Here is a 26,246-nt window from a genome sequence, read left to right as displayed (position 1 = left end):
AAGGTTGAGCAAATGGGCTGAGAGGTGGCAAAGGAAGTTTAACATTGACAAATGTAAAGTATTACATATGGGAAACAGTAACCCTGTGGTACTACACTGACAGTGGTAGAGAATGATAAGGACCGGGGAATAATTGTGCAGCCAGATATGAAGTTTTCTGAGCAGTGCAGATGGGCTACAAGAGGAACTCATGGAGTCTTGTCAATGATGTACAGGAATTTTTCTAGCAGGGATAAGGAGGTGATTATTCCCTTGTATAAGAAAATGGTCAGGCCACACCTTGAGTACTGTATACAGGTCTGGAGGCCTCATTTGAAGAAGGATGTACAGCTGCTGGAACGAGTACAGAGAAGGGTAATAAGATTAGTGAATGGAACAAAGGGTTGCTCTTATGAAGAAAGGCTTAAGTTTTGCAAATTACAGTGTTTGGAGACTAGGCACCGGCGAGGTGATTTGATAGAGGTGTATAAAGCCTTGAATGGTTTGAATATGCTCAGTGCTGATGTGATTCTTTGTCTTGCTCAGAATAATCACCTTAGAGGGCATAAATTCAAACTGAGGAAAGACAAATGTAGGATAGATGTGCAGAAATTTGCCTTTAGCCGGCGGGTAGTTGGTTGGTGGAACAGACTTTCATCCCTTGTTGTGGAAGTTGATGGCCTAAATAAATTTAAGGCTCAGCTAGACAGGTGTTTTGAATGAACGGGGGATGAAATGGGAGTGGGGTTTTTTTTTTTTTTTTTTTTTGCTGATGCTGCATAAGCTTGCTTTCTTGCATTATATGCCTTTGCTAATGCTAATTAGTACAGCAGTTTTTCATAGTTTTTTAGTCACTCTGGTGAGATTGGCATTTCCTTTCAGGCAGTTGAAATTAGTGGACAGGCCTTACCTCCATATTAATTCGAGGTTTTACTGTATTTATAAACTTGAGTTTTTTCCTTTTTTTTTTTTTTTTTTTTTATGAAACCACAAACATGAAAAGTATTAGAACCTATAGTTTGTTTGTTTGTTATTTGGTTTTTAGGAGCATTAGCAACCAAGGCCATATTGCTCCGGGAATATGCGGTGGTCATTTCCTGACCTTTTCGCATCCTCCGTATTTGGTGGTGACGGGCTCGAACCCCGGTCTAATCAAGAAGCATGTACTACGCACTGCTGCTCCTTCCCACCTGGCTACGGAGGCGCAGAACCTATAGTACTTAGTAATATGCATGGGTTGAAGGTTGAGAAGATAAGATACTTGTTGACAAGTCAACAAGTATCATATCTTCTTAACCTTCAACCCATGCATATTACTAAGACTTGTACAGGAACTCCCCGACTTACGTAAGGGTAGCGTTCCACGGAACGCTATGTAAGTCGAGGAATTTCCCCATGCTTGTGCAGCACTCGCAACTGTGCTCGCTGAATTCATTGAATCAAAAAAGAAATGTTTGACGAACATGTAAATAGAATTATAGTTATTGTATTTATTAAATTTTTTATATCATGCGCAGGAAAAATTACAAAAGCATGCAATTTAAAAAAATTTCAAAATTATAAAATTACAAAAAAAAAGAGGAGACAGGCATAATATCAGTAAGTTTTTTACCTCTCGAGCATCGCTCCCAGAATTGTCATCTTCAGCTGATAAGTGCGCCGCTGCAGAGGTTGAGGGCTGTGGAGATTAAGAAGCTGCTCAACCTTATGAAAGAACATATTAATGTATGACTGGATGGTGGCGTTTTTCTTTTCATCGTAGATTTCTTTGTAGCAAGCAAGCATATCATTCACCACCTCTGTTAACTTTTAAGAATTGTTTGCTGTCAGGATCCATCTTCTTAAACCTCGCCTTGCTGATGCAATTTCAGGAAATGCCATTGCCATCTTTCTGGTAATGAAGCGTCTCAGCTCCTCATCTTGAGCTTAACCAGCATTTTCTTCTTTCACTATAGCTGCTTGAAAGTCAATAAGTTGTTCATTAGATAATTCCTTCTCTTCTTCCTCTATTAACCCCTCCACATCTTTGCCATCAACCTCCAACTGAAGTAGCTTTGCAACCATTACAATCTTATCTGTAACCGCTTCATATGATTCATCTTTTTCAAATCCTTCGAGGCCTTTTACCTGCCGTGGGCATATTTTCTTCCATGCGCCATTTAAACAACTTTTAGTAATTTCCACCCAGGCCTTATTAATGTTTAAATTGGCGTGGTAAATATTCTAAGATTTCCAAAAAAATCTCTTAACGTAAAATTTTTCTCACTGTCTACAGCAGACAATGCCTGAGCAAATGTTGTGCGTAAATAGTATGCTTTTAAATTTGAAATAATACCCCGATCCATAGGTTGGATGAGTGAAGTCTTGTTTGGCGATAGAAATATGACTTTCACGTTCAGATGAAATCATCTAGATGTGTAGGATGTCCAGGAGCATTATCTAATAGAAGCAAAATCTTGAAAGGAACATCGTTGTCTTTACAATATTTTTCAACCTTGGGAATGAAGCAGCATTTAAATCAATCCTCAGAGAGAGATATTGTTATCCATGCCCTCTGTTTCGATTGGAAATGCACTGGTAGGGTGGCTTTATTGATACCCTTAAGTGCACGAGGATCTCCAGAATGGTACACAAGCAGTGGTTTTAATCTGTAACATCCTGCTGCATTAGCCCCAAGCAAGAGCGTGGCCCTATCTTTTGATACCTTGAAACCTGGCATTATATTTTCCTCTTTGGCAATGTATGTTCGATCCGGCATTTTTTTCCAATATAGAGCAGTCTCGTCGACGTTGTTGAATAGCCGCCTTCATCAATAATTTTTTCCAACACATCTCAAAATTTCTCTGCAGCTGCAGAATGGGCACTAGCGACTGCAGTTTGAAAATGGAAGAAGGTTATCAAATTGTAGCAGTGTGCTTAATGATTTTGTAATAACTGAGAGCAAAGTGGAGGAGAAATTGTTGAAGTTAAACATAAGAAAGGCACCTGGGGCGGATGGGATCTATCCAGTTATATTAAAGGAGGCGGCAAAGCAACTAAGCAAACCCTTAGCCATAATTATGAGAGCATCCTTGGATTCAGGGGAGGTTCCCACGGACTGGAGATGTGCAAATGTATCCCCAATTCACAAAGGAGGTTCGAAGGGTGACACGAATAATTACAGACCAGTTAGTTTAACTTCTGTTCCGGGTAAAATAATGGAGTCACTGGTTAAAGATGCATTGCAGGATCATCTAGACAAGACTGCAGCAATAATTCAGACACAGCATGGGTTTGTTAAGGGAAAGTCTTGTCTGACAAATTTGATTGGTTATTATGATGTGGTCACAAAGGAACTGGATGCAAAAAATAATTTTGATATCATATACTTGGATTTCAGGAAAGCTTTTGACACTGTTGCGCATGGAAGACTACTGTACAAATTGGAGCAGAATGGTATTAAGGGTAAGTTGCTACAATGGATAAAAGGATGGTTAAGTGGGAGAAGACAGAGGGTGGTAATCAATGGGTGCTGCTCTTCGTGGACTAATGTTATTAGTGGAGTCCCACAGGGTTCGGTGTTGGGTCCACTGTTGTTTTGTATATTTATCAATGATATTGATGAAGGTATATCAGGCTTAATGTCGAAGTTTGCAGATGACACGAAGGTTGGCAGGGTTGTTAATGACAGTAATGGCAGTGTGCTACTGCAACAGGATCTAGATAATTTGGGCAGATGGGCTAAGAAGTGGCAACTGAAGTTTAACCTTGACAAATGCAAAGTACTGCATATGGGTAGAAGTAACCCCAGAGAAACGTACCAACTGTGTGGTACTACACTTAAGGTGGTAGAAAATGAAAAAGACCTGGGAGTAATTGTGCAGTCAGATATGAAGTTTTCTGAGCAATGTAGACAGGCTGCTAGGGCAGGTCATGGGGTTTTGTCAATGATATATAGGAATTTTGCTAGCAGGGAAAAGGAGGTGATTGTCCCTCTGTATAAGGCAATGGTCAGGCCACGCCTTGAGTACTGCGTACAGGTCTGGAGGCCTCATTTTAGGAAGGATGTAGATTTGCTTGAGCGTGTACAGAGAAGAGCAACACGATTGGTGAGGGGAATGAAGGGATCCTCTTACCAAGAGAGGCTTAAGTTCTGCAAATTGCAGTGGCTGGAGACTAGGCACCTGCACGGTGATCTGATTGAGGTCTATAAGGCCTTGAATGGGTTGAGCACGCTGAATTCTGATGGGATCCTCCCACTTGTTCAGAATACGAACCTACGGGGACATAAGTTCAAATTAAGAAAGGATAGATGTAGAATAGATGTGCGGAAATTTGCCTTTAGCCAGCGGGTGGTTAATTGCTGGAACAAACTTCCATCTGTCGTTGTGGAAGTTGATAGGTTAAATAAATTTAAGGAGGAACTGGACAGGCAATTGGAGGGTATGGTGTGATTTTTTTTTTGGCTGATGCTGCATAAGCTCCTACATTTGCTTTCTTGCATCAAGTGCCACTACTACTACTTCACCACATACTTTAACATTGTGGAAACCAGCGCGATGCTTGAACCTATTAAACCATCCGTTGCTTGCCTCGAATTTGGGTTGTGGTTTGCCGTACTTATTCTTAATATCTTTATAAATACTTGTTGCTTTTGCTTGAATGGTCATTAGACTAAGGGGCACTTGCTTCTGAATCTGATTTTCTATCCATATTATTAACAGCTGTTCCATCTTCGATATAGCACCTTAACGCTGTTTTGTGATCACTGTTGATCCTTTGACCTGTTCCTTTATACGTGCACTGCCCTTTAAAATAGTATTCATTGTTGAAGCAGCGAGACCTAATTCCCTTGCAATAGATGATAAACTTTGTCCTGCTTCGTACTTCTTAATCATTTTCATCTTCATTTCTAAATGAATTTTGTTTCATTTCCTGGCACTACCACCACTTGCACTTTTCGTTGGTCGCTTTCCCTTCATCATTGTAATACGTAAATAGTAAATAGGAATGAAGAGAAGTTTCTGAAAATTTGTTTTTTATATGATTGAAGATTTCAGTGAAGGGGAACACGTTTCACCATGATAGCGTAAAAACCCACAATTGCAGTTATCGGCATTATCACAAATGCAATAAGATCGAGTTTACTACCCATTTATTGCACTAACAAAAAAGCCCAATAAACCGGAAAGTGCAAATTGTTTTATGGTTGTAACCTCCAGAAATGTGCTTTAGAAAAATATCACAAAGGCGTTCAAAATTGATCCTTGTAATGGGAACATATGATAATGATGAAAGGGTAGTGCAATTTCCATTATAAATATGACCTTTTAGAGAAATAAATAGCTTAGTAATATAGCAAAATTTTCAACTTACAAGGACTTGGAATGAATTGCAAAAAAAAAAAAAAAAAAAAAAAATGTTATTGGGATATTTTCACGATACCTCCATCTATTCCTACGGAATGCAAAATATGCTTCCATGATTTTTTTAAGTTTGCACGGATCAGGAAAAACAAAGTCGAATTTCTATAAGTCAAGTGTTGCGTAAGTCGAGGAGTTCCTATATTTCTGTACATCTTAATTTTCAAGAAATACATGTGAAGGAGGGTTGTTCCAGAAAACAGAAGTTGAAGGGATAAATGAGGAAGAAGGAAAGTCAGTTCTGTGAGTTTTAAGTTGGACAATAAGTGGATACTGACTGGTTGTTACACTTGTTTGACCTGGTTTGAACAAGGTTTTAGAAGAACAGTGACCATTGAAGCTATCTATAGAAAAGGCATGCAGCAGAAACAGAATATCTATGAGACAGAGAGTAGAGAGACCTTGTAAGGTTTGCATCATTAATTACCTCACCACCCACTTTTGAATGGAGTCTAGAAGCCAAGAGAGGTTTTCAGTGCACCATCCTAGATGTTTGAACAAAATTCCATGATAGGACAGATTTGAGATTTGTACATAGTGAATACGGCCTCCGTAGCCGAGTGGGCAGGAGCGGGAGTGCAGTAGCGCACGCTCTTTGAGTAGACCGGGGTTCACGCCCCTGACTGCTGAATACGGTCGATCTGCCAACCCGCACTGGACCAGCGTGGCAGATTATAGTCCATTTCCCTCAGCATGAATTGTTGAGGAGGCTTCCACCCTGCAGTGGGTTGATAATGGCTGCACTTTACTTTTTTTTACTTACATAGTGAATGGTTGCTTAGAAGAAAACCAAGTGCAAAAGAGAAAGGATTTTTAGATGCAGAGGAAGCAGTATTTGGGATTTGCTTACGCCCCTAAAGAGATTAAAAGTTATGGTAATCACTAATAGGGATATATGATCTTGTTTAGACAGCTGAGTTTGAAGAATAAAATACTTTTTATTTCAAGAAAAATATTTTTTTATTTTGAGACATACAGATTTATCTGAATGAACAGAATATCTTCAATTCTTTTCTGGTGAAAGGGCATTCTGTAAGAAAAATCTTAAAATTGCAAAAAAATGACGTGTGTGATATAATTAACTTTTAATAATCTGTGGATGGGGTTTGGTTACAGATGTTTTTGTGCATAAAAAGAATATAATACTTTTTTATTTCAAGAAAAATATTTTTTTATTTTGAGACATACAGATTTATCTGAATGAACAGAATATCTTCAATTCTTTTCTGGTGAAAGGGCAATCTGTAACAAAAATCTTAAAATTGCAAAAAAATGACATGTGAATATAATTAACTTTTAATAATCTGTGGATGGTGTTTGGTTTCTGATGTTTTTGTGCATAACTTGCTCAGTCACAGTGTGCCAGTTCATTGTTTATTTTGTGTTATATCTTTACAGAATAAGTTAGTCCATAATTTCATTATGACTCGTTGGTTCATACTATATAATGGGAACAGTGAAATGGGGGTGCACTTCTTCCTTTCATTCATTCAACATTCAATGAGGTTTACATAACACAATATGCAGCATACACATGGTTGTCCAGCTTTTGTCTTGATCTCCCAATTGGTATCCAAAAATAAGCTTGTTTAACTTTATTACTTTATTTTATATATATATATATACAGGGTGTTTCAGTTAAACATTTCAGAACTTCTAAGAGGAGTAGGGTACATCCTGACAACTCGAAATCATATAGCAATGTGGGGTCGGAAATGCTTTCCTGAAGCGGTATTGTACACAGAAGCACCATAAAGAAAAGAGACCGTAAGTGAGAAATCGTTTTAATAATACATGAAAAGAAGCAAAAGGTACATGGATTAAAGTAAGTGTTCGACGTTTCTTCCACGGGCTACAATGCACGCCTCACATCTCCGACGCATGGACATCCGAACATTCTGGAATACTCCAGGCAGCGTGTCCAGACACAGCAACCGGAGGATTATGCACCTCTTTTTGCTTTCGCACAGTGGTACCTTGGAAAATGTGCTACAAATCCCCTTTTTCCTGCTGAAGTGTTGTTTTCCGATGAGGCATCCTTCACAAGGGAAGGAATTTTCAACACGCATAACGACCATATCTGGGCGGTCGAGAACCCGCATGCAATACGACGTCGTGCAGCACAGATTCGATTTTCGGTCAATGTATGGGCCGGTATTATGGGAGATCACCTCATCGGACCTTACCTGTTACCGTGTCGTCTAACCGGACCTATCTACTTGATCTTTCTGCAGCAAGTATTGCCACAACTTTTGAGAGATGAACAGATTTCTGCATCGACGCAACAGACAATGTGGTTCCAACACGATGGAGCCCCTGCCCATTATAGCGGAGATGTTCGTAACTACCTGGATGTCACATTTGGTCAACAGTGGATCGGACGTGGTGGTCCCGTGCGTTGGCCTGCTCGGTCACCCGACCTATCATGTCTTGATTTTTATTTCTGGGGTCATATGAAATCGCTAGTTTATGACACCCCTGTTGACAATGCTGAGGAGCTGGTTGCAAGAATCGCAGTAGCTGCCGAAGAAATTCGAAATTCGCCTGGAGTATTCCAGAATGTTCGGATGTCCATGCGTCGGAGATGTGAGGCGTGCATTGTAGCCCGTGGAAGAAACTTCGAACACTTACTTTAATCCATGTACCTTTTGCTTCTTTTAATGTATTATTAAAACGATTTCTCACTTACGGTCTCTTTTCTTTATGGTGCTTCTGTGTACAACACCGCTTCAGGAAAGCATTTCCGACCCCACATTGCTATATGATTTCGAGTTGTCAGGATGTACCCTACCCCTCTTAGAAGTTCTGAAACGTTTAACTGAAACACCCTGTATATATACACACACACACACGCACGCACACACCAACACACACACACACACGCACGCACACACCAACACACACTGAGTGATCATTGAATTATGACCACTTACCTAATACTTTGTAGGTTCTCCTTTTGCCCTCACTACAGCAGCTATCCGACTTGGCATTGATTCGACAAAATATCAGAAGTGTTCGGGAGGTATGGCCCACAAAGCTGTGTGTAATGCGGTCAGCAATGCAGGTATAGAGGTGATGCCAGATGCCTGATATGCCTTTCCATAATGTCCCACAAGTGCTCTTTGGAATTGATATCGGGGGAGTTCGGAGGGCAATTGATATGCTGGAAGTCAGCACTGTGTTCCTCAAACCATTCCTGCACGAGTGTCTGATGGCTCGGCGTATTGTCATCTTGGAAGACACCATCGCCATTCGGGAAAAAGTGTAACATAGTGGGGTGTGCACAGTCAGCAAGCAGTTGACGATAGTGGAGACCATTGATACGTTGTTCCACATGCACCATGGGTCCAAGTTCCTGCCTGTGAAACATGCCCCATACCATACAACTGCCTCCACCGACCTGGACTTTTGATACCAAGCATGTTGGATCAAGAGCCTCATGTTGATGCCAAATCCGTATATGACCATCCACGGTGTGCAGTAAATAATGTAACTCATCTGACCAGCACACCTTCCAGTCTTCTAACGTCCAACTTGCATGCCCTTTGCACCAGGCGAATCTTTTACACTGATGAACCTTGGTTAGGAGAAGATGCCGTAGGAGTCATCTGCTGGTATAGCCCATACGTGCAAGCGTGCGACTCATGGTCATGCCGGATATAGTTCTGGGTTGGCCCATGTTGTATTGGGTAGTCAGCTCTTCAACAGTGCTGCACCTGTTCGCCTGTACGAGTCGTCGGACCTGGCGCTCACCTCTAACATCAACCTTTCACTGACCTTTGCAGTTTTGCCGTCGGGTCGTTGTGTGACCATTTTGACACCAGTCCTGGTACACTTTAACTAGGGCGGCTCTTGAACATCCCACCAGTTCAACCATTTGGAAAATCGAGGCACCAGCTCATCAAGCACCCACAATATGTCAAAATCCGATAAAAATCCGATAAATCCTCCCTTTAGCCCATCATGCTTGGAATTTTACAACCTACTGAACCACTGACACCTTTTCTATGCTACGTAGGTCGACTAACTGCGCACTCTCTTACCTCACGTGGTCAGCGGGTCTTATTCAGTTTTCATAGGGGTGGTCATAATTCAGTGATCTCTCTCTCTCTCTGTGAGTACCATACACTAACTAGCTGATGAGCGATACCTCGCCCCAAAAGCTTCTTTTTTATTGCTTTTTATATATTTTAACGCTTTTATGTATTTTAACTGTTTTGTTTTATTTTATATCTGTTTTAATACTTCATTTATGTATTTATTTATTTATTTATTTTAATAAAGTTCAACTTAAACTAGCCTGTCAGTTGTTACTAGACATTATAGTGATATACACTCAAGGCCTGTTTTCTAATTTTTTTTTATTTTTATTTTATAGACTGATGTTATATTTTGATATAAATAGTCCATACACACACAAAAAAATTGTATGGGGAAGTCACACTATTATTGTGGTATCAATTCTCCTCATTTATTATGAGAAAATTACTTTATACAAAGAAAAACAAAGATAATAAAACAATCTGCATTAAATATACATAGATGACAACTAACACACATAAACCTATTACAACAGGTTCTCATAACAGATGACTTATAATTATGCAAAAACCCTTTTTCATCCTTCGTGTTACCTAAATTCAGAAAGTGATGCTTATTTTATAAAATTTTGAAAATCAATTATTGCTTTTTTTTGTCAGAACAGTGATGTACTATATAATTTGTGTGTACAGATTTGTAATTAATTTTGCAAAATTAATTATAAAAGTTAGTTTCCTTTAATGTTTTGTAATTTTAATGTTAATTATATATTTTAGTTTAATACATTAGAACAAATCACAAAAGAAATGTATATTCATCTGGATTTTTAATTTCCTAAATATATCAAGTATTAGGGCTTACTTTTATTCTGTTTAATAGGCATTAATTTTATATTATTAGTATTTTTTGAATGTACAGTTAAAATGATTGGTTAATTTATTTATTCCAGGTATGGATCATCTCGAGGGCTGCTTTTCAAAGACACTTATGACATTTCTGCAGTAAGTATTGGCCTTTTTTTTGTCAGGGTATGTCAGATCAAAAAACAAAGCATACAGAATACTGCTTGATTCGTTTTTTGATCTGAAATATACCGTTTTTGAAAATATTCGAAAATAAGAAGAATTCTGTAATAAAATTCCATCTTTTGAGGGTAAGAATTAGTCAGGTTGCCTTTTAAGGATAATAATGCATGTCTAGGGGCATCAAGAACCGGCATGGATTCTGGGAAAACAGCTTCACCAGGTGAAGGTGTAAAAATATTTGTTTGTTTGGAAATTCCATGGGGGGTGGAATAATGACTTTAGTTGCCTCAGTGTTTACCTTAAAACAATTCAGCCTTAACCTGTTGAATAGTAGAGATGACAACAGTCAAAATTGTATGGAGCAATATGGCCTTATTTGCTAATGCTCCTAAAAACCAAATAACAACATCAAAAGTGTAGGCAGTGTCAGAATGTATAAATGATCTCCATGCATGTAACTAAATATGGGTGCCTCCATAGCCAGGTGGGAAGGAGCAGCAGTACGTAGCACAAGCTTCTTGATTAGACCGGGGTTCGAGCCCGTGATCCACCAGATACGGAGGATGCGGAAAGGTCAGGGAATGACCACCGCATATTCCCGGAGCAATATGGCCTTAGTTGCTAATGCTCCTAAAAACCAAATAACAAACAAACAACTAAATATGAAAATACATAGTACATGTGATGGCTGTAATTGTTTTTATGTAATGCTGTGCTTCAGATTAAGACAGCTTATTGGACATCTGTGGTACAGTTATAACAGTAAGTTTGAGAATTAACCATCCTGGAAATGTGCTTGCTACAGCTATGGGAAGACTGAACTCAGCTGATAATACAGTCTCTAAAATAATGTTTGAATGATCAGAGACTGTCTTGCATTAGATTGGGCCAGTTAAGTACATCATTTTGCTGTAATAATTACATTACTGTTGTTTCTAGCACTATGATTTTTGAGGAGGCAACAATAAAAGGCAGAGGCCTTTTATTGTTGCCTCCTCAAAGAATATTAAACATATCAGCATACTGTTTGTGAAATTGAACCATATGATGACCAAGCAAGAAAGGGTAGAGAGGATGAAGAAATGGAGGTTAGATCATAAAATTTTTAGTTACTGTGTGTGTGCGTGTGTGTTGTTCGTTTTATCAGCATCTTGTGCAATATTGAACCATTAATTGCTGTTCTTGTGGCAGTTATTAAACATAGCACGATGAATGGAGTGGTATAAAAATGCAAAGCATATAAAATTTTGTCTTTATTCAACTGATACACAAGTGAAATATAATACTAAGGCAAGTTTTATCTTTTTACTTTTTTCTTTCTATTTTAGGGATTTTCAGTTTCACAGGATACTGTCAGCAGTTCAGCTGAAAGAAATAAGCATCTGAAACCACGTAGGCTTCGTTCATTGGATACAGTTAGAGGGTATGTTGTATATGTTAGCTTTTCTATCTTTTACTTGTTTAAAGTTGTTTGCCTTGTTTGATCATAAAGATTAAGTATTTATTTATATAGAAATTATAGCAAATTAAAAAAAACTACCTGTTTAATGCAGATAATCCTGTTTATTTGCTATCCCCAGGAGTTAATGAAGGAATACAATGTGAGTCTCAAATCTTAGCAAAATTACAGTAATGCTTATTGAAATTCAGAGAGAAAATATAAATATTAATAGTGCCTGAGGTATCTTAGATAAATCACCTAGAGGTCAATGCAGTTACGTTAGAATGTCAGCTTAAAAAAAAAATGAATTCCATAAGTTACCACTTAATTTATTAAATTTTAATGTGATAAGTAAAGGTCGTAACATGGCAACATAAGGGCGATGAAGAATATTGTATATTATTTCTAGTTTATTGCAGCAGTAGATGTTGATTACAGAATCCCCAACACCTAGAATAGACAATTTTATCAAATTAAGTAGGAAATAGGCTAGTTTCTGAATTTACATTGAAATCAAATTATCAGGCCAAAACAGAAGAGAGGAAAGAAGGAGAGGATACTCTGTAATAGATACAACAATATAAGCTGTAATTTAAAGAATCGTGTTAAGATTGATAAATTAAATTAAATTAAATATAATATGATGAAATGTGCATTTTAGTTAATATAATAATACAAATTTCAATATATGCAACTCAGATTTATATGTGGAGAAATTTTCAGTAATGGAATTAATTAATATTCTTTTAGTTTTACTAATTAAATTGAAAATACAAGTAATTTGTATTTTAATTTGCAATTCAAATTTTGAATTTTAATATTTTAATTTAATTTGTATTTTAGATAAGTAATTTGTTTATTAGCTAATAATTAACCATTTCTTTTTTCAGTATATCAATTGTTATTATGATATTTGTCAATTATGGTGGAGGTGAATATGTGTTTTTTCACCATGCAACATGGAATGGACTGACTGTAGCTGACCTTGTTTTCCCTTGGTTTGTTGCTTTTATTTAATTTCATATTTAATCATTTATCTAGTGATAAAAGTTTGAATTAGCAATGTTGAAGTTTATAACTTATGAAATGACAATATAGAGAAGTTTCAGATTAACAAAATTTAATTGTTCCAATATACCAGGTCATTGTTATTTAGTTTTTATAGTTTTTTATATTTTTTTTTATTTTCATGATAATAGAACCCCCTGTAAACAATTTTTATTTTTCATATTGTTATTATTATAAATTTTGCTAAAATGAAAATTTATTATAATTAATAAAAGTAAGTTACCTTGATATTAATGTATGATCCAAATAGTAAAATAAAAATTTTAACATAATTTAATTAAGTTTTCATAATATTGCAAAATATCAGTAAAAGACCAAGTTGTGTTATGTAACTAAGTCTTTTGCTGATATGCTCCTCTAGCTATCTTACTGACTGTAGCAATGCAGCACATTTTATAACTCACAGCGGCCAACTGCAGATTTGTGCAATTAGATCAATCGTGCCATAGTGAGTCGTGCATATGCACATTATAGCTGACATCAATATGCTCTGATGACTCAATACTGATGATACACTCTGTGCAGGACCAGCCCAGTATGTTAGTATACTCTTCTTCTATAAATGATGTCATTTTATATAAATAAATAAATAAATTTTCTGTTTATACTCCGGGACGACCAAACGGTCAGAGGAGTTCACAAGATTGACAGAATACAAGAAACAGCACCGTATTCATATATATATATATATGTTTAATTAATGATATTAAGAAAATAAAATAAAATAAATAAGAAAATAAATATAAAGCTATCATTAGAGGCAGCAAAAATACACATCCTCCACATGATGCCCATTACATAACTGATAATAAATATAAAATTAAAATCAAATTAAAACACATTTCACCCTACAGTTTTGCCAGTAGTATGGCAAGACTGTAGAGTGAAAATTTAACATAAAAATTAAATCAACAGGGAGGAGAAAAGTAAAGGTAACAAGACAGAAACTGTAGCCGTAAGCCTCCAAATAATTTAGAAAATTCAATTAAATCCAATTAATAGTAAATCTTTATTAAAATAAAAAATATAAGGCCAATTATATAGAAAGTTATCGGCACCCCCCCCCCCTAGTAAGGTACTAGTTCCGAGAGACGTGAAATATTACCAAAAAGGGACTAAACAAACTACTAAAATAAAACAAAGTAACAAAATAATAGACTGACCATTATGCCCCATATCAACAGAGGACCACGAGGCCAATAATGGTCATGGAATCACTGCATTTCAATCTCTAGACAAATGTTTCTGTCTTGTTACCTTTACTTTCCCCCTCCCTGTTGATTTAATTTTTATGTTAAATTTTTGCTCTACAGTTTTGCCATACTACTGGCATGTATTTTAATTTGATTTTAATTTTATATTTATTATTGGTTATGTAATGGGCATCATGTGGAGGATGTGTATTTTTGCTGCCTTTAATGATAGCTTTATATTTATTTTATTTTATTTTCTTAATATCATTAATTAAACATATGTAAATCAGGTGCTAGTAGTGGGTTTGATGTGCTAAAGCTGTGCCTATACTGCCATCTATATTTTTTTATATTTTCCTTTTTCTATCTATATAAGCTGGTTAAGCTTACATTATGTCGGTGGTGTGGCTCTGCTCTTGAGTGCTAGTCTGCTCTATAGTTTATTTTTCACTGCATAAGGACCACCACTATGCAAATCCTCAGCATTTGTGGTTCGATTGAGGGATGGCAGGGTGGTTTGGTCCCTCAGTCGGTTTGCATTTGTCTAGCGATTCCATGACCATTATTGGCCTCGTGGTCCTCTGTTGATATGGGGCATAATGGTCAGTCTATTATTTTGTTACTTTGTTTTATTTTAGTAGTTCGTTTAGTGCTTTTTGGCAATATTTCATGTCTTTCAGAACTGGTACCTTACTAGGGGGGTGCCGCTAAATTTCTGTATAATTGGCCTTATATTTTAAAAATTAATATGGATTTACTATTAATTGGATTTAATTGAATTTTCTAAATTATTTGGAGGCTTACTGCTACAGTTTCTATCTTATTACCTTTACTTTCCCCCTTCCTGTTTATTTAATTTTTATGTTAAATCTTCACTCTACAGTTTTGCTTTACTACTGGCATGTGTTTTAATTCGATTTTAATTTTATATTTATTATCGGTTATATATATATATATATAAAAAAAAAAAGGTATCTTAAGATTTTATTTATATGTGCCTAAAGAGTTAATTGCTAATGCTTTTTATATTTACATTTGTAATTAGTGTGATTCCTTAGAATATAAAATCTGGTTCATGTGCACAGAGTTTAGTATATTTTTCTTAGAAACATTTAGTTGGTCCTACATTATGACATTCACTATGCATACAGACATTCGTAATACATCCAAATTGGTCTCAATTTCATTTGTTGTTGTTGTTATTTGGTTTAGGAGCATTAGCAACTAAGGCCATGTTGCTCCGGGGATATGCGGTGGTCATTCCCTGACCTTTCCGCATCCTCCGTATTTGGTTGTCACGGGCTCGAACCCTGTTCTAATCAAGAAGCGTGTGCTACGCACTGCTGCACCTGCCCACCTGGCTACGGAGGCGCCTAATTTCATTTGTGTACTAAGTTATTTTAATATATAATCATCTTATGATAAAGAGAAAAGAAATCAGTACAGGAATAGTGGAATGAAACAGAGGACAACCAGAAATGCTTTGAGTTATTGATTTATACTGATGGTCACTGTGAAGTAAGTTCAGAAGGTAGGACTTGGCAAATTTTGTTATGAGTTAGAAGACAGAAAACAAAACATATTTGCTACTTTTCACTGTATTCTCTTGCTACCATATACATATTTCCTAATGATAATTCACTATTTTTATTTGTCTGAGTGTTATCACTGTAATTACACTGTTGCTCTCATCTTTGTCAAGGAGGCCTTTTAGTATCGGAGCCTTATAGCATAGAGCCTCTTAACACCGATATATTTTTCTTAATTGAAATTATTTGACAGTGACTTGCACTAGCTCTGTATTGAAAATAAATTTTAAGTAACTTGTTCACTGCTTCCTTACTCAGATATGTGGCATTGGAATTTTAATTCACTTTGAGAGAAACCATCCTACTAACTCCTTCCAATTTGACAGAAGAAAAACTAGATATTTTTGTCAAGAAATCTTCACTGGAGGCTGATTAATTTAGTCATAGAGAAGAAAGCCCAAAAAATGCCTCTGCCCTTTCCAATCCAAATTGACTCAATCCTTTTGTTTTCAATCTTGGATCAAAAAGCCAGCAGCAAAAGTGTTAAACTAAATAAGTAAGATTTACATACAATTTAAATCTATTTTAGCTGAATGTTATTACTAGCCATCTCTTGGAGAATTTTAAATTTATATTATAAAAGCAGCATGAAATGTCTAACATCATATGACTAACAGGATTAAACAGTGCTGTCTGAGTTACCATCATTAAAACCACCATAGCTCAATGCAGAACTAATGTGAATCACTGACAAATGATATTATGCTGTTTTATCAGTAATAAAGACTATATAGCTATTAAATTTAACTTTTAATACTAAACTCCATACTAAATAGCCGAAACTAAACAACTTTCAACTAAATAGCTGAAATACTATGTGATAAAACTTTGCTTTTATTATGATTTGGGGACAAAATAGTAATTTACCAGAAGTGCATCTGGCCAGTTACCTTGTAGGATATGGTTTATTTAAAGCTGTTTTAAATAGTTTTTACTCTTTCAATTTGCATACTTGCCACCTCTATCAATTTATGATGGAGAATTCATCTCTTAAAAAAAAAAGAAATAGTAAAACTATGATGTCATCATTAAATTTAGAATTTTTAAAAAATTTCTACAATTTCTGCTTATTTTCATTAATTAATTGGCTGCCAGGTGTTTTTAGTCTGCATTGCACGAGGTATATAGGGAAGTTCTTTTGGATCACAGCCTTATACAAGGCTGTGATCCGAAATAAGTTTTGATAGGCCACATCTTCAGTACTGTATACTAGGAAGAAGGTAGATCTTTTAGAATAAGTGTAGAGAAGAGCAACAAGGTTAGTCAGGAGCACAGAAGCACCCTCTTACAAAGAAAGATTTCAAATGTGCAAACTGCTGCATCTGTAAACCTGCAAGGAGATCTGATTGAGTTATTTAAGCTAAATGTTGATGGCATCCTTACACTTTCTCAGACAATGTCCATAAGGGGGGCATAAATTTAAATTGTGGAAGGATGGTTGCTGGACAGATGTGCGGAAACTTCTTTCAGCCTGAAGGTAGTTGATTGTTGGAACAAACTTCCCTCTGGTGTTGTGGAAGTGTGTAGTTTGAACAAATTAAGGAAGAATTATACAAATTAGTAGAAGGGATAAACAGGTAATGTGGGAAATGTGTGAGTGACTTTTTTTTTTTTTTTTTTGTTGTTGATGTTTGCTTTCTTGCATCATTTTTTAGTTTGCTATATAAGTTTGCTTTCTTGCATCATTTGCCACTACTAATACTAAATTATTTGAACATTGACATGAGGGTGACATTGGAAGCATAGATGCCACCCATTCGAAATATGTTCTGCTAGGATGAGATATTTACAATTATAACAAGCACGTAAATTGAGTTATCCAAAAGGTTTCCATGGTTATTTACATCAAAGTTATCATTAAAACAAAATAATGGCAACAAAAATTTTCTCTCATCCTGATGGAATTCTAAAACATGACTTTGAATCATATATTTGATACTTTTTTGAAATGTGTTTGAAAGGCAGAGAGAATTCCATGAGGCTCATAAAATTTTTTTTTTATGACAGATGTACAAAAATGTTGGGCTGCACAGGGTTAATATCATACTATAAAATTAAAAGTTAACATACTTATCTAACCCATCAGTATGGTAAATTTTTAATCTTAGATTAAAAATTTACCATATATTTTAATCTTAGATTAAAATGATAAAATGATTAAATTTTTAATAAAATTTAATCATTTTATCATTTGTTATTAAAAATAATAAAATAATATTTTATGATTTTTAATAACAAATGATAAAATCTAGCAGCTGTTGGCAATATTCATTCATGCTGTTGCTATAGTTTAATCAAGTTTGCAACATTGTTTTAATGTAATTTCATATATTTTAGGTTCATTTGGATTATGGGTGTATCAATGGCACTTTCACTGCGTTCTCTCTTACGAAAATCCATATCACGTGTAAAGATATTTAGAAAAATTGTAAAACGCTCAGTAATACTGTTTTCTCTTGGTATCATGCTTAATACATTTGATGGACGTAAGTAATATTGTATTTTAATTTTTTAAAACATTTTTAAGCGATATCCAAGATTTTTATATTTCTTCTTCATTCTTTTTAATTTGATAGTGTTGCAAAAATGTAAATAAAATATGTCATCTGTTAATCATGGGATATACAAAATCGTATGTGTTTATGTATGTGCATATTTATATAGACTATTGTAAAATGAACATAAACCATTGAACATACTATTTTTTTCAAGAAGCCGCATTGTGTCCATGGTTTATGGGAGCACAAAGTATTCTGATGGCTAGATAATTCAGCGCATTGGCAGAATAGCAATTTTATTTTAGTTAATTAATTTATCTTGCTAAATATTTAATATTTTCCATGCAGTTGAATTGAATGGCAATGGCTTGATACTCTGCAAACAGAAAACAAAAAGTGAAGGCATTGTTTACTATTTCAAGCCTCGAGCTGGTGAAAAATGAGAGAGCATATTCTGCTGAATATAATACATAAAGGGTTATAATAGTGTTCCCTGTTTTTTTTGATAAGAAGTCAGTTAATTTGATGAAAGGGATAGTTATAAATATACATAAGAATTGCATAAAACATTGGTAAGCAATGATAATGAATAAAGATAAGTGATACTAATAGATACTGACAATAATAAAAAAAATCTTTATTCATCATCATTTCTCATTAATGTTCTCAGATATATAAATTAGCTGAGTGGTCAGAAGCGCCCCTCGACGTGGGCACCTGTACGTGGTGAGGGGACCTCCCAGTGATGCTGCTGGGTTTCCAGATTAGCATCACTGGGATCTAACGCCCATACCTTGGTTCCAGGGTTACATCTTTGGAATCCAGCGTGTGCAGCCGTGCGCCGCGACCCGTGGAAGCGGAAAGGGGGATCCTGGTGGTTGAGGGGCCCAGCCTTAATACACCACTTTGGCCCCTGCTTCTACAAGACGGGTGGTCCCGGACCGGCTCGACTGGGATCAATCGGCGGGTGGTTCTATACTGCTAGGGTCAACTGCGTTCCAATAAGTCTCCCTCCCTTTGGTCCTGGGACGGGATAAAGACTTATTGGTAACGTGGGTATGGTGTTCTAAGCGAACTCGGCGTCCCATTCGTGTACGCAGTACCTGCTAGTTCACGAGTGGGCGCCCCCTCGTAGGGCTCCGTGGTGGGTGAGGTACTTAGGCATCAGACATTTTTTCTTTACTCTCATGAGTAATTTAAATCCTTCTTCTGGGGCCCCAACAAGGCCCCTACCTAATCGATCATCAGAAGATAATGACACCAATTCTGCTAAAAGAGCCAGAACTGAGGAGAAAACGCCATCTGTGACACCGCTTTTCCTCATTCTCCATTCCACCGGAGAGCAGTCAGTTGGGAAAATGTCACCTTTCTTTATCCAGAAAGGATTAGAAGGGATGGCAGGTTCACCTAAATCGGTAAAACGGCTGCATTCTGGAGATATTTTAGTCGAAGCATCAAATACAAAGCATGCTGAAAAAATTTTGAATTCCACATCTTTAGGGGGAATACCCATTATCGTAACCCCTCATAAAACTCTGAACTCGTCACGAGGTGTCATATCAGAGTGGGATCTTCTTCACGTTTCTGAAGAAGAGATCTGCTCTGAATTGAAAGAGCAAGGAGTGACAGCTGTGAAGCGAATATCTATGCGTAAGGATGGGAATCTTGTCCCTACCCGAGTTCTCATCCTAACATTCAACACCCCACGGCCTCCAAGTTCCGTCAAGGCAGGTTACTTAAACTGCCCAGTGAGGATTTACGTTCCCAACCCACTGAGGTGTTTTAAATGTCAGAAGTACGGCCACTCACAAACAGCTTGTCGTGGTAACCCTGCCTGTGCTCGATGTGGTGCTAAAGATCACGAGAGCAAGGAATGTATAGCTCCTAAGCCAAATTGTACTAACTGCCAAGGAGAGCACCCTGCATACTCTCGAGCATGCCAGCGGTGGATGGATGAAAAGGAAATTCAAAAATTAAAAACGGAGCTGAACATATCCTACCCAGAGGCCAGAAAACGCATCCAACCAGTAAATAGCGGGAAGCCTTCGTACGCCCAGAAAGTTTCTGGTAAAATTACGATTGGGACCCAAACTGATATGACTGTTCCCCCAAGGGACTCTTTTACTCCCATCGCCCGCTATTTATTGAGTTCACTAAAGCCCACCCAAAAATCGCAATCAGCTGCCACTCCAATATCGGTACCTCCCAACGCTCCAGCATTAACAACAGGGAGCACTAAATTAACATCACAGAAAAGTGAACTGCCCACTTCAGGGCAAGAAATAATGGATGTCACGACCAAGGAGGTACATGATGAGTCAGTCTTGGAACTCTTTGCGGAGGAAGAAATGGACACAGGACAGTGTCCATACTTCCCGAGGAAAGATAAATCCAAGTCTGACAAAATTAAGCCCTCAGCACCTCGGAAGCCGCCTGATGGACCCACCAAGCCAAAATAATGGCTAAATTCCTACAATGGAATTGTCGTGGATTCCGGCGAAATACTGATGACATCAAGGCCCTCCTGCAAAAGCACGAGCCAGTTTGCTTTTGCTTGCAGGAGACTTACCTAAAGGCAAATGATGATCCCACAATGCATAACATCACAATCTTTCGTAAGGATAGAAGTGCGGATGGTCCTGCTCATTGGAGGAGTGGCTATCCTTGTGGGCAACCAGACCCCAGTGCAGCCTTTGCTAATTACAACCAGCATAGAGGCTGTTGCAATTCGCCTTACAGTGGGATTTCTATTAACGGTCTGCTCTATTTATTTGCCACCTGGGACTGATATCTCCCAGGAAGACCTTGATGATCTTGTAACGCAGTTGCCTCCCCCTTTCTTACTTCTTGGGGATTTTAATGGACATAACACCCTGTGGGGTAGTGCTAACATCACTGGAAGAGGACGGGTCATAGAGCGTATGCTCAATGACAATGACCTTTCCCTTCTCAATACTGGAACAAACACCTTCTTCCACATGCCTACCCGTACTTTTTCTGCCATTGATCTCTCTATCTGCTCCCCTTCTCTACTCCCTTCACTCACTTGGGAAGTGGAGGAAAATCCATACGGAAGTGATCACTTCCCTGTGATAACCTTGTTACACAGTGGGAGACCATGTCATCCTTTTAGGTTACCACGGTGGAAGTTTGATCAGGCTGACTGGAATGCCTTCCAACATCAGGCAATTTTTGACCTCAGTACAGTCAGTCAAGAGCCTATCAATGACGCAGTAACGTACATCACAGAAATCATTGTCCAAGCAGCTGCGAATGCTGTTCCAAAAACATCTGCCCGGTTTCCACCATTTCCCAAACCTTGGTGGAATTCACAATGCACAGTAGCAAAAAAGGCTCAAAATAAAGCGTGGGGGATATTCCGCCGATATCCTACCACGAACAACCTTATAGCCTTTAAACGTGCACGAGCCAAAGCACGTTACATCCGCCGTCAGAGTCAAAAGGAATCGTGGATCCGTTTTACATCATCAATTACTCAGTCCACTAGTACTAAGGTGGTCTGGGATAAAATTCGGAAAATGAAGGGGAAATACACGGCACATCCCTCATCGGTCCTTGATTATAATGGATGTACTATTGCAGACTCTACTGCAATAGCCAATGCTCTTGGGGAAACATTTTCTAACATCTCTGCAATATCATCTTACTCCCCAGAGTTTCTGGTCACAAAGCGCAATACTGAAAAACAGGCCCTTAAATTCACATCGAAGGGTTCCCACCCATACAATGGGCCATTTAATATCCATGAGCTGAAAACAGCAGTCGCCCGTACAAAGGCTACCGCTGTTGGACCAGACAACATCCATTATGAAATGATCAAACATCTTTCATCAGAATCCATGGACCGTTTGCTCTTCCTGTACAACAGAATCTTCCTTGAAGAGCACTTTCCGGATACCTGGCGCAAGGCAACTATTCTTGCTTTTGCTAAGCCAGGAAAGGATCCTAAATGTCCAAAAAACTATCGTCCTATTGCTCTGACCAGCTGTCTGTGCAAAATATTGGAGAGAATGGTCAATGCTCGTCTGTTATGGTATTTAGAATCGAACGACCTTCTCTCCCGCTTTCAGTGCGGCTTCCGAAGAAACAGGTCCACACTGGACCACTTAATTAGACTGGAAACATCTATCCGAGATGCTTTCCTTAAAAGAGAACATTTGGTGTCCATCTTCTTTGACATGGAAAAAGCGTACGACACAACTTGGAGATTTGGTATTTTAAAAGACCTTTACAACCTCGGTCTAAGAGGTCACCTTCCCATTTTCATTAAAAATTTTTTATCCTCTCGTTATTTCCAAGTTCATGTAGGATCCTCCCTTTCGCGGCCTTTTTGCCAAGACGAGGGGGTACCACAAGGATCTGTCTTAAGTGTTACGCTTTTTGCCATTAAAATAAATTCTATTTCTGAACAACTTCCTCCAACTATAAACAGTGCACTCTACGTCGATGACTTCAGCATATTTTCTCAATCATGCAATATGAGGGTTATTGAGAGACAACTGCAACAAGCTATTGACCGTCTTAGCTCCTGGGCCACGGCCAATGGTTTCAGGTTCTCACCGGAGAAGACCGTTTGCGTACATTTCTGTCGCAAACGTAACCTCCACCCTGAGCCTGAATTACGACTTGGACAAAGCACCATTCCAGTTGTATCAGAGGCGAAATTCCTGGGACTCATTTTTGACAAAAAGCTGACATTCGTCCAACACATTCGTCAGCTTCGAACAAAGTGCACGAGAGGGCTTAACATCCTCCGCTCTCTCTCTTCTACCTCTTGGGGTGCAGACCGATGCACTCTCCTACGTCTGTACCGTGCACTTGTACGTTCAAAATTGGACTATGGGTCTCAGGTATATGCATCTGCCAGAAATAGCGCTGTTCGTTGGCTTGACCCCGTCCATCATCAAGCCATCCGCATTGCTACCGGTGCTTTTAGAACTTCGCCTGTCCAAAGTCTGTATGCCGAAGCAAATGAACCATCTTTGTGGCTTCGGCGAATGCAGTTGTCTCTGCAATATGCCTTCAAGCTGAAGTCCCTGCCGGACCACCCCACGTGGACATCCGTTTTCGAGCCACGATGGGAAAATCTTTATAACACACGACGCACTGCCAATCGGCCATTCGGCATTCGTGTTCAAGAGCTACTCAATGAGCTTAACATCTCGGTAGACAAGGTTGCTCGATCACCAAAGGAGTCCCTTCCACCCTGGCATGCACAAACCCCAGCATGTGACTTCTCGCTCAAACTTGCGATGAAGTCTAGTACTCCGCCCTCTGTCTACTTTCAGCTCTATTCACAACACCGTGCAGAACATTTTGACTTCTTGCCAGTTTACACAGACGGCTCGAAGTCAGAATCATATGTAGGATCTGCTGCTGTTTTTCCAGATAAAACCATATCAGAGCAGATACCTGTTAACTGCAGCATTTACACTGCAGAGCTGCATGCCATAGAGTTAGCTCTAGATCACATAGGAAAACACCGTTACCAACGGTGTATTATATATGCCGATTCAATGAGTGCACTACAGGCTTTATCAGCGATGTCACACACCAATCATCCAACCCTGTCCCGAATTCAGCAGATAATATACAGCCTCGATGCAAGCGGATTCGATATCCGCTTCTGCTGGATCCCCAGTCACATCGGGATTAGAGGAAATGATTTGGCTGACACTGCAGCCAAATCGACAGCCCTGACGGATAATCTTGACCTGTTAGTCCCCTATACAGACTACAGGCAAGTGATCCGTAGTAACCTGCAATCTCAGTGGCAAGATTCGTGGCATCGACTGATTACTTCAAACAAACTATGTCGAATTAAGCCTGTGATCCATCCTTGGCGGTCCAGCTTGCGCAGGGATCGCAAAGAGGAAGTTGTTCTTGCTCGGCTCCGCATAGGACACTGTTATTTGACACACTCCTTTTTGCTGAGGGCTGATGACCCTCCTATGTGTGAGCAATGCGACACCGTTTTAACCGTCGAACACATTTTATGTGATTGTTCCAGTTTTATAAATGCTCGTTTTACTGCTTTTACCCATCTGACTGATCCGTATACACTCAGTCAGATTTTAAATGACAACGACAATGTGTCAGCAGTTTTTCAATTTTTAAAGTCGATCAATTTGTATACAGTCATATGAAATAAACAATTTGCTTTTGTCATTGTACTGATTTTATGACTGTATGCACCTTAAGACGAAGTAGCTTTTTTACAAGTTACCAGTCTTACCTTTTTATATTTTAACCTTTTCCTGGCGCACTATAACCCTGCTGTTTTTGCGCCACAAAAAAATCAAAAATCAAATCAAATGGTCAGAAGCGAGAGTTCAGTAGCATATGCTTTTTGAGTGGACTGTGGATCAAGCTCATGACTGCTAAATACAATTAATGATTGTCATATTCATGATTTATTGTAAACTCCTCTGACTTGGTGATTATGCTGGGATATAACAAGAACATTTTTAAATTCTTATAATAAGATCCAAAGAGCAAAGACCTTTCACTTTCAAAGTCGTTTTACTTTGTTCCCACATGCAAAATTAAAACAAGTACTGGCTTTAATATGTACAGCTTATGATTACATCACAGGGATTGACAAATTATGGAATGCCTTATACGAGTTGTGCATTTTTAGTAACTATATATAGTTACTAAAAATGCATACCGGGGCTGGATTACATAAGGAAACAGGGTTATGTAATTGTTATGTAGTATGAGCTTGAGAATTGCTTCTACCACCACAAACCTATTCTTACACCATTTTGCATCTCAGTTTCAAAAATCAAAATGATTTAAGTTAATGGTATTTTGCTTTGTCAGTGATATATTTTGTCTAATTTTGTTCAGTTGCAATTGCAGTAAAATATATAAAAAAATTGCCTTACAGAACTCATATTAAAAAAACACTGGTGACAATTCTGACACTTTTACCCTCCAATTTAGAATTTGCACAAAAATATGCAGCATTCGCCACTACTAATACTAAATTATTTGAACAGTGACATGTACATTTGAGTTTGAAATTGCATGCCTTTGTCATTGGCATATTAATTCCCCATAAAATCCATAGAAAAATCATCTTTACACAGTGCATTAGATATGGACATATTTGCAGTAATTACATAATACTGATTCAGGCACTAAAGAAGCTTCATTAAAGATTAGCAAACAACCAAACTCCATCAAATTTTATCATATTTGAAAGGCAGTTTAGACAAAATTAACACCATCTTTAGATACAGTATTGCCTAAAAAAACATAATCTAATTTAAATGTTTATTCTCCTTATTCCACAGGTTTAATTATGTCCTTACTATAACCATATATATATATATTTTTTTTTTTTAATACTAGGCCTGCCATATTGTGACCAGCCTGGAAACGGGCATTGAAAGTGCCCTTCTGAAAATGCAATACCCATATTTTTCTATTACTGTTTTTTAATGTAATTTATTCTATTATATTTTATTAATATTTGACATTATCTATTAATATCTTTATTCATCATCATTTCTCACGATGCTTTATACATATATAAACTTACATAACAAGAATAAATGAATGAATAATACATGAAGACAAACTGTGGGGAATAATATTGAATACCTAGCAGACATGGACCCGTACAAAGCAACAGAGACCAGTATCACCAGAATATAAATATATTATGAGAAAGGACAGTTTTCCTCGTTACAATAACAGTAATGGGGAAAGTAATGTAAAACAGAAGTATAGTGACAGTGAAAATAAAGTTTTAAATGTAAAAGGGTAAGGGCAAAAAATATTTTAAAACCTAAAGGAATAAATTTCGAAGCCACTGAAGAGACTGGCTGAAGATTTGAGAGAGATCAAAATATCACAAATTTCAAAAGTAGAACTATATGCTAAATGTGCTGTAACAGTAGGAACAGATATAGCAAGAGTAAGTAGAATATACTGTGGAAAAGTTAATTTAGAAAATATAGTAATGCCCAGCATGGCTGA

The 26,246-nt window shown here is 37.6% G+C and overlaps 1 protein-coding gene across 1 annotated transcript in view; it reads left to right on the top strand.

The window, feature by feature from the left end:
* Hgsnat (Heparan-alpha-glucosaminide N-acetyltransferase) overlaps positions 1–26,246 on the top strand; it is a 104,146-nt gene that overhangs the window by 20,272 nt on the left and 57,628 nt on the right. The window contains exons 5-8 of the mRNA XM_090377329.1: positions 10,372–10,423; positions 11,776–11,870; positions 12,779–12,886; positions 18,076–18,224. Of these exons, the coding sequence (XP_090233455.1) occupies positions 10,372–10,423; positions 11,776–11,870; positions 12,779–12,886; positions 18,076–18,224 (404 nt within the window). The remainder of the gene's footprint in view (positions 1–10,371; positions 10,424–11,775; positions 11,871–12,778; positions 12,887–18,075; positions 18,225–26,246) is intronic.

This window comes from Mastigoproctus giganteus, chromosome 7, assembly GCF_048544385.1.
Source record: "Mastigoproctus giganteus isolate SK-2022 chromosome 7, ASM4854438v1, whole genome shotgun sequence".
In the NCBI taxonomy this organism is placed as follows: Eukaryota; Metazoa; Arthropoda; class Arachnida; order Uropygi; family Thelyphonidae; genus Mastigoproctus; species Mastigoproctus giganteus.
Note: the sequence above shows the minus strand (reverse complement) of the source record. Positions and strands in the feature narration are given on the sequence as shown.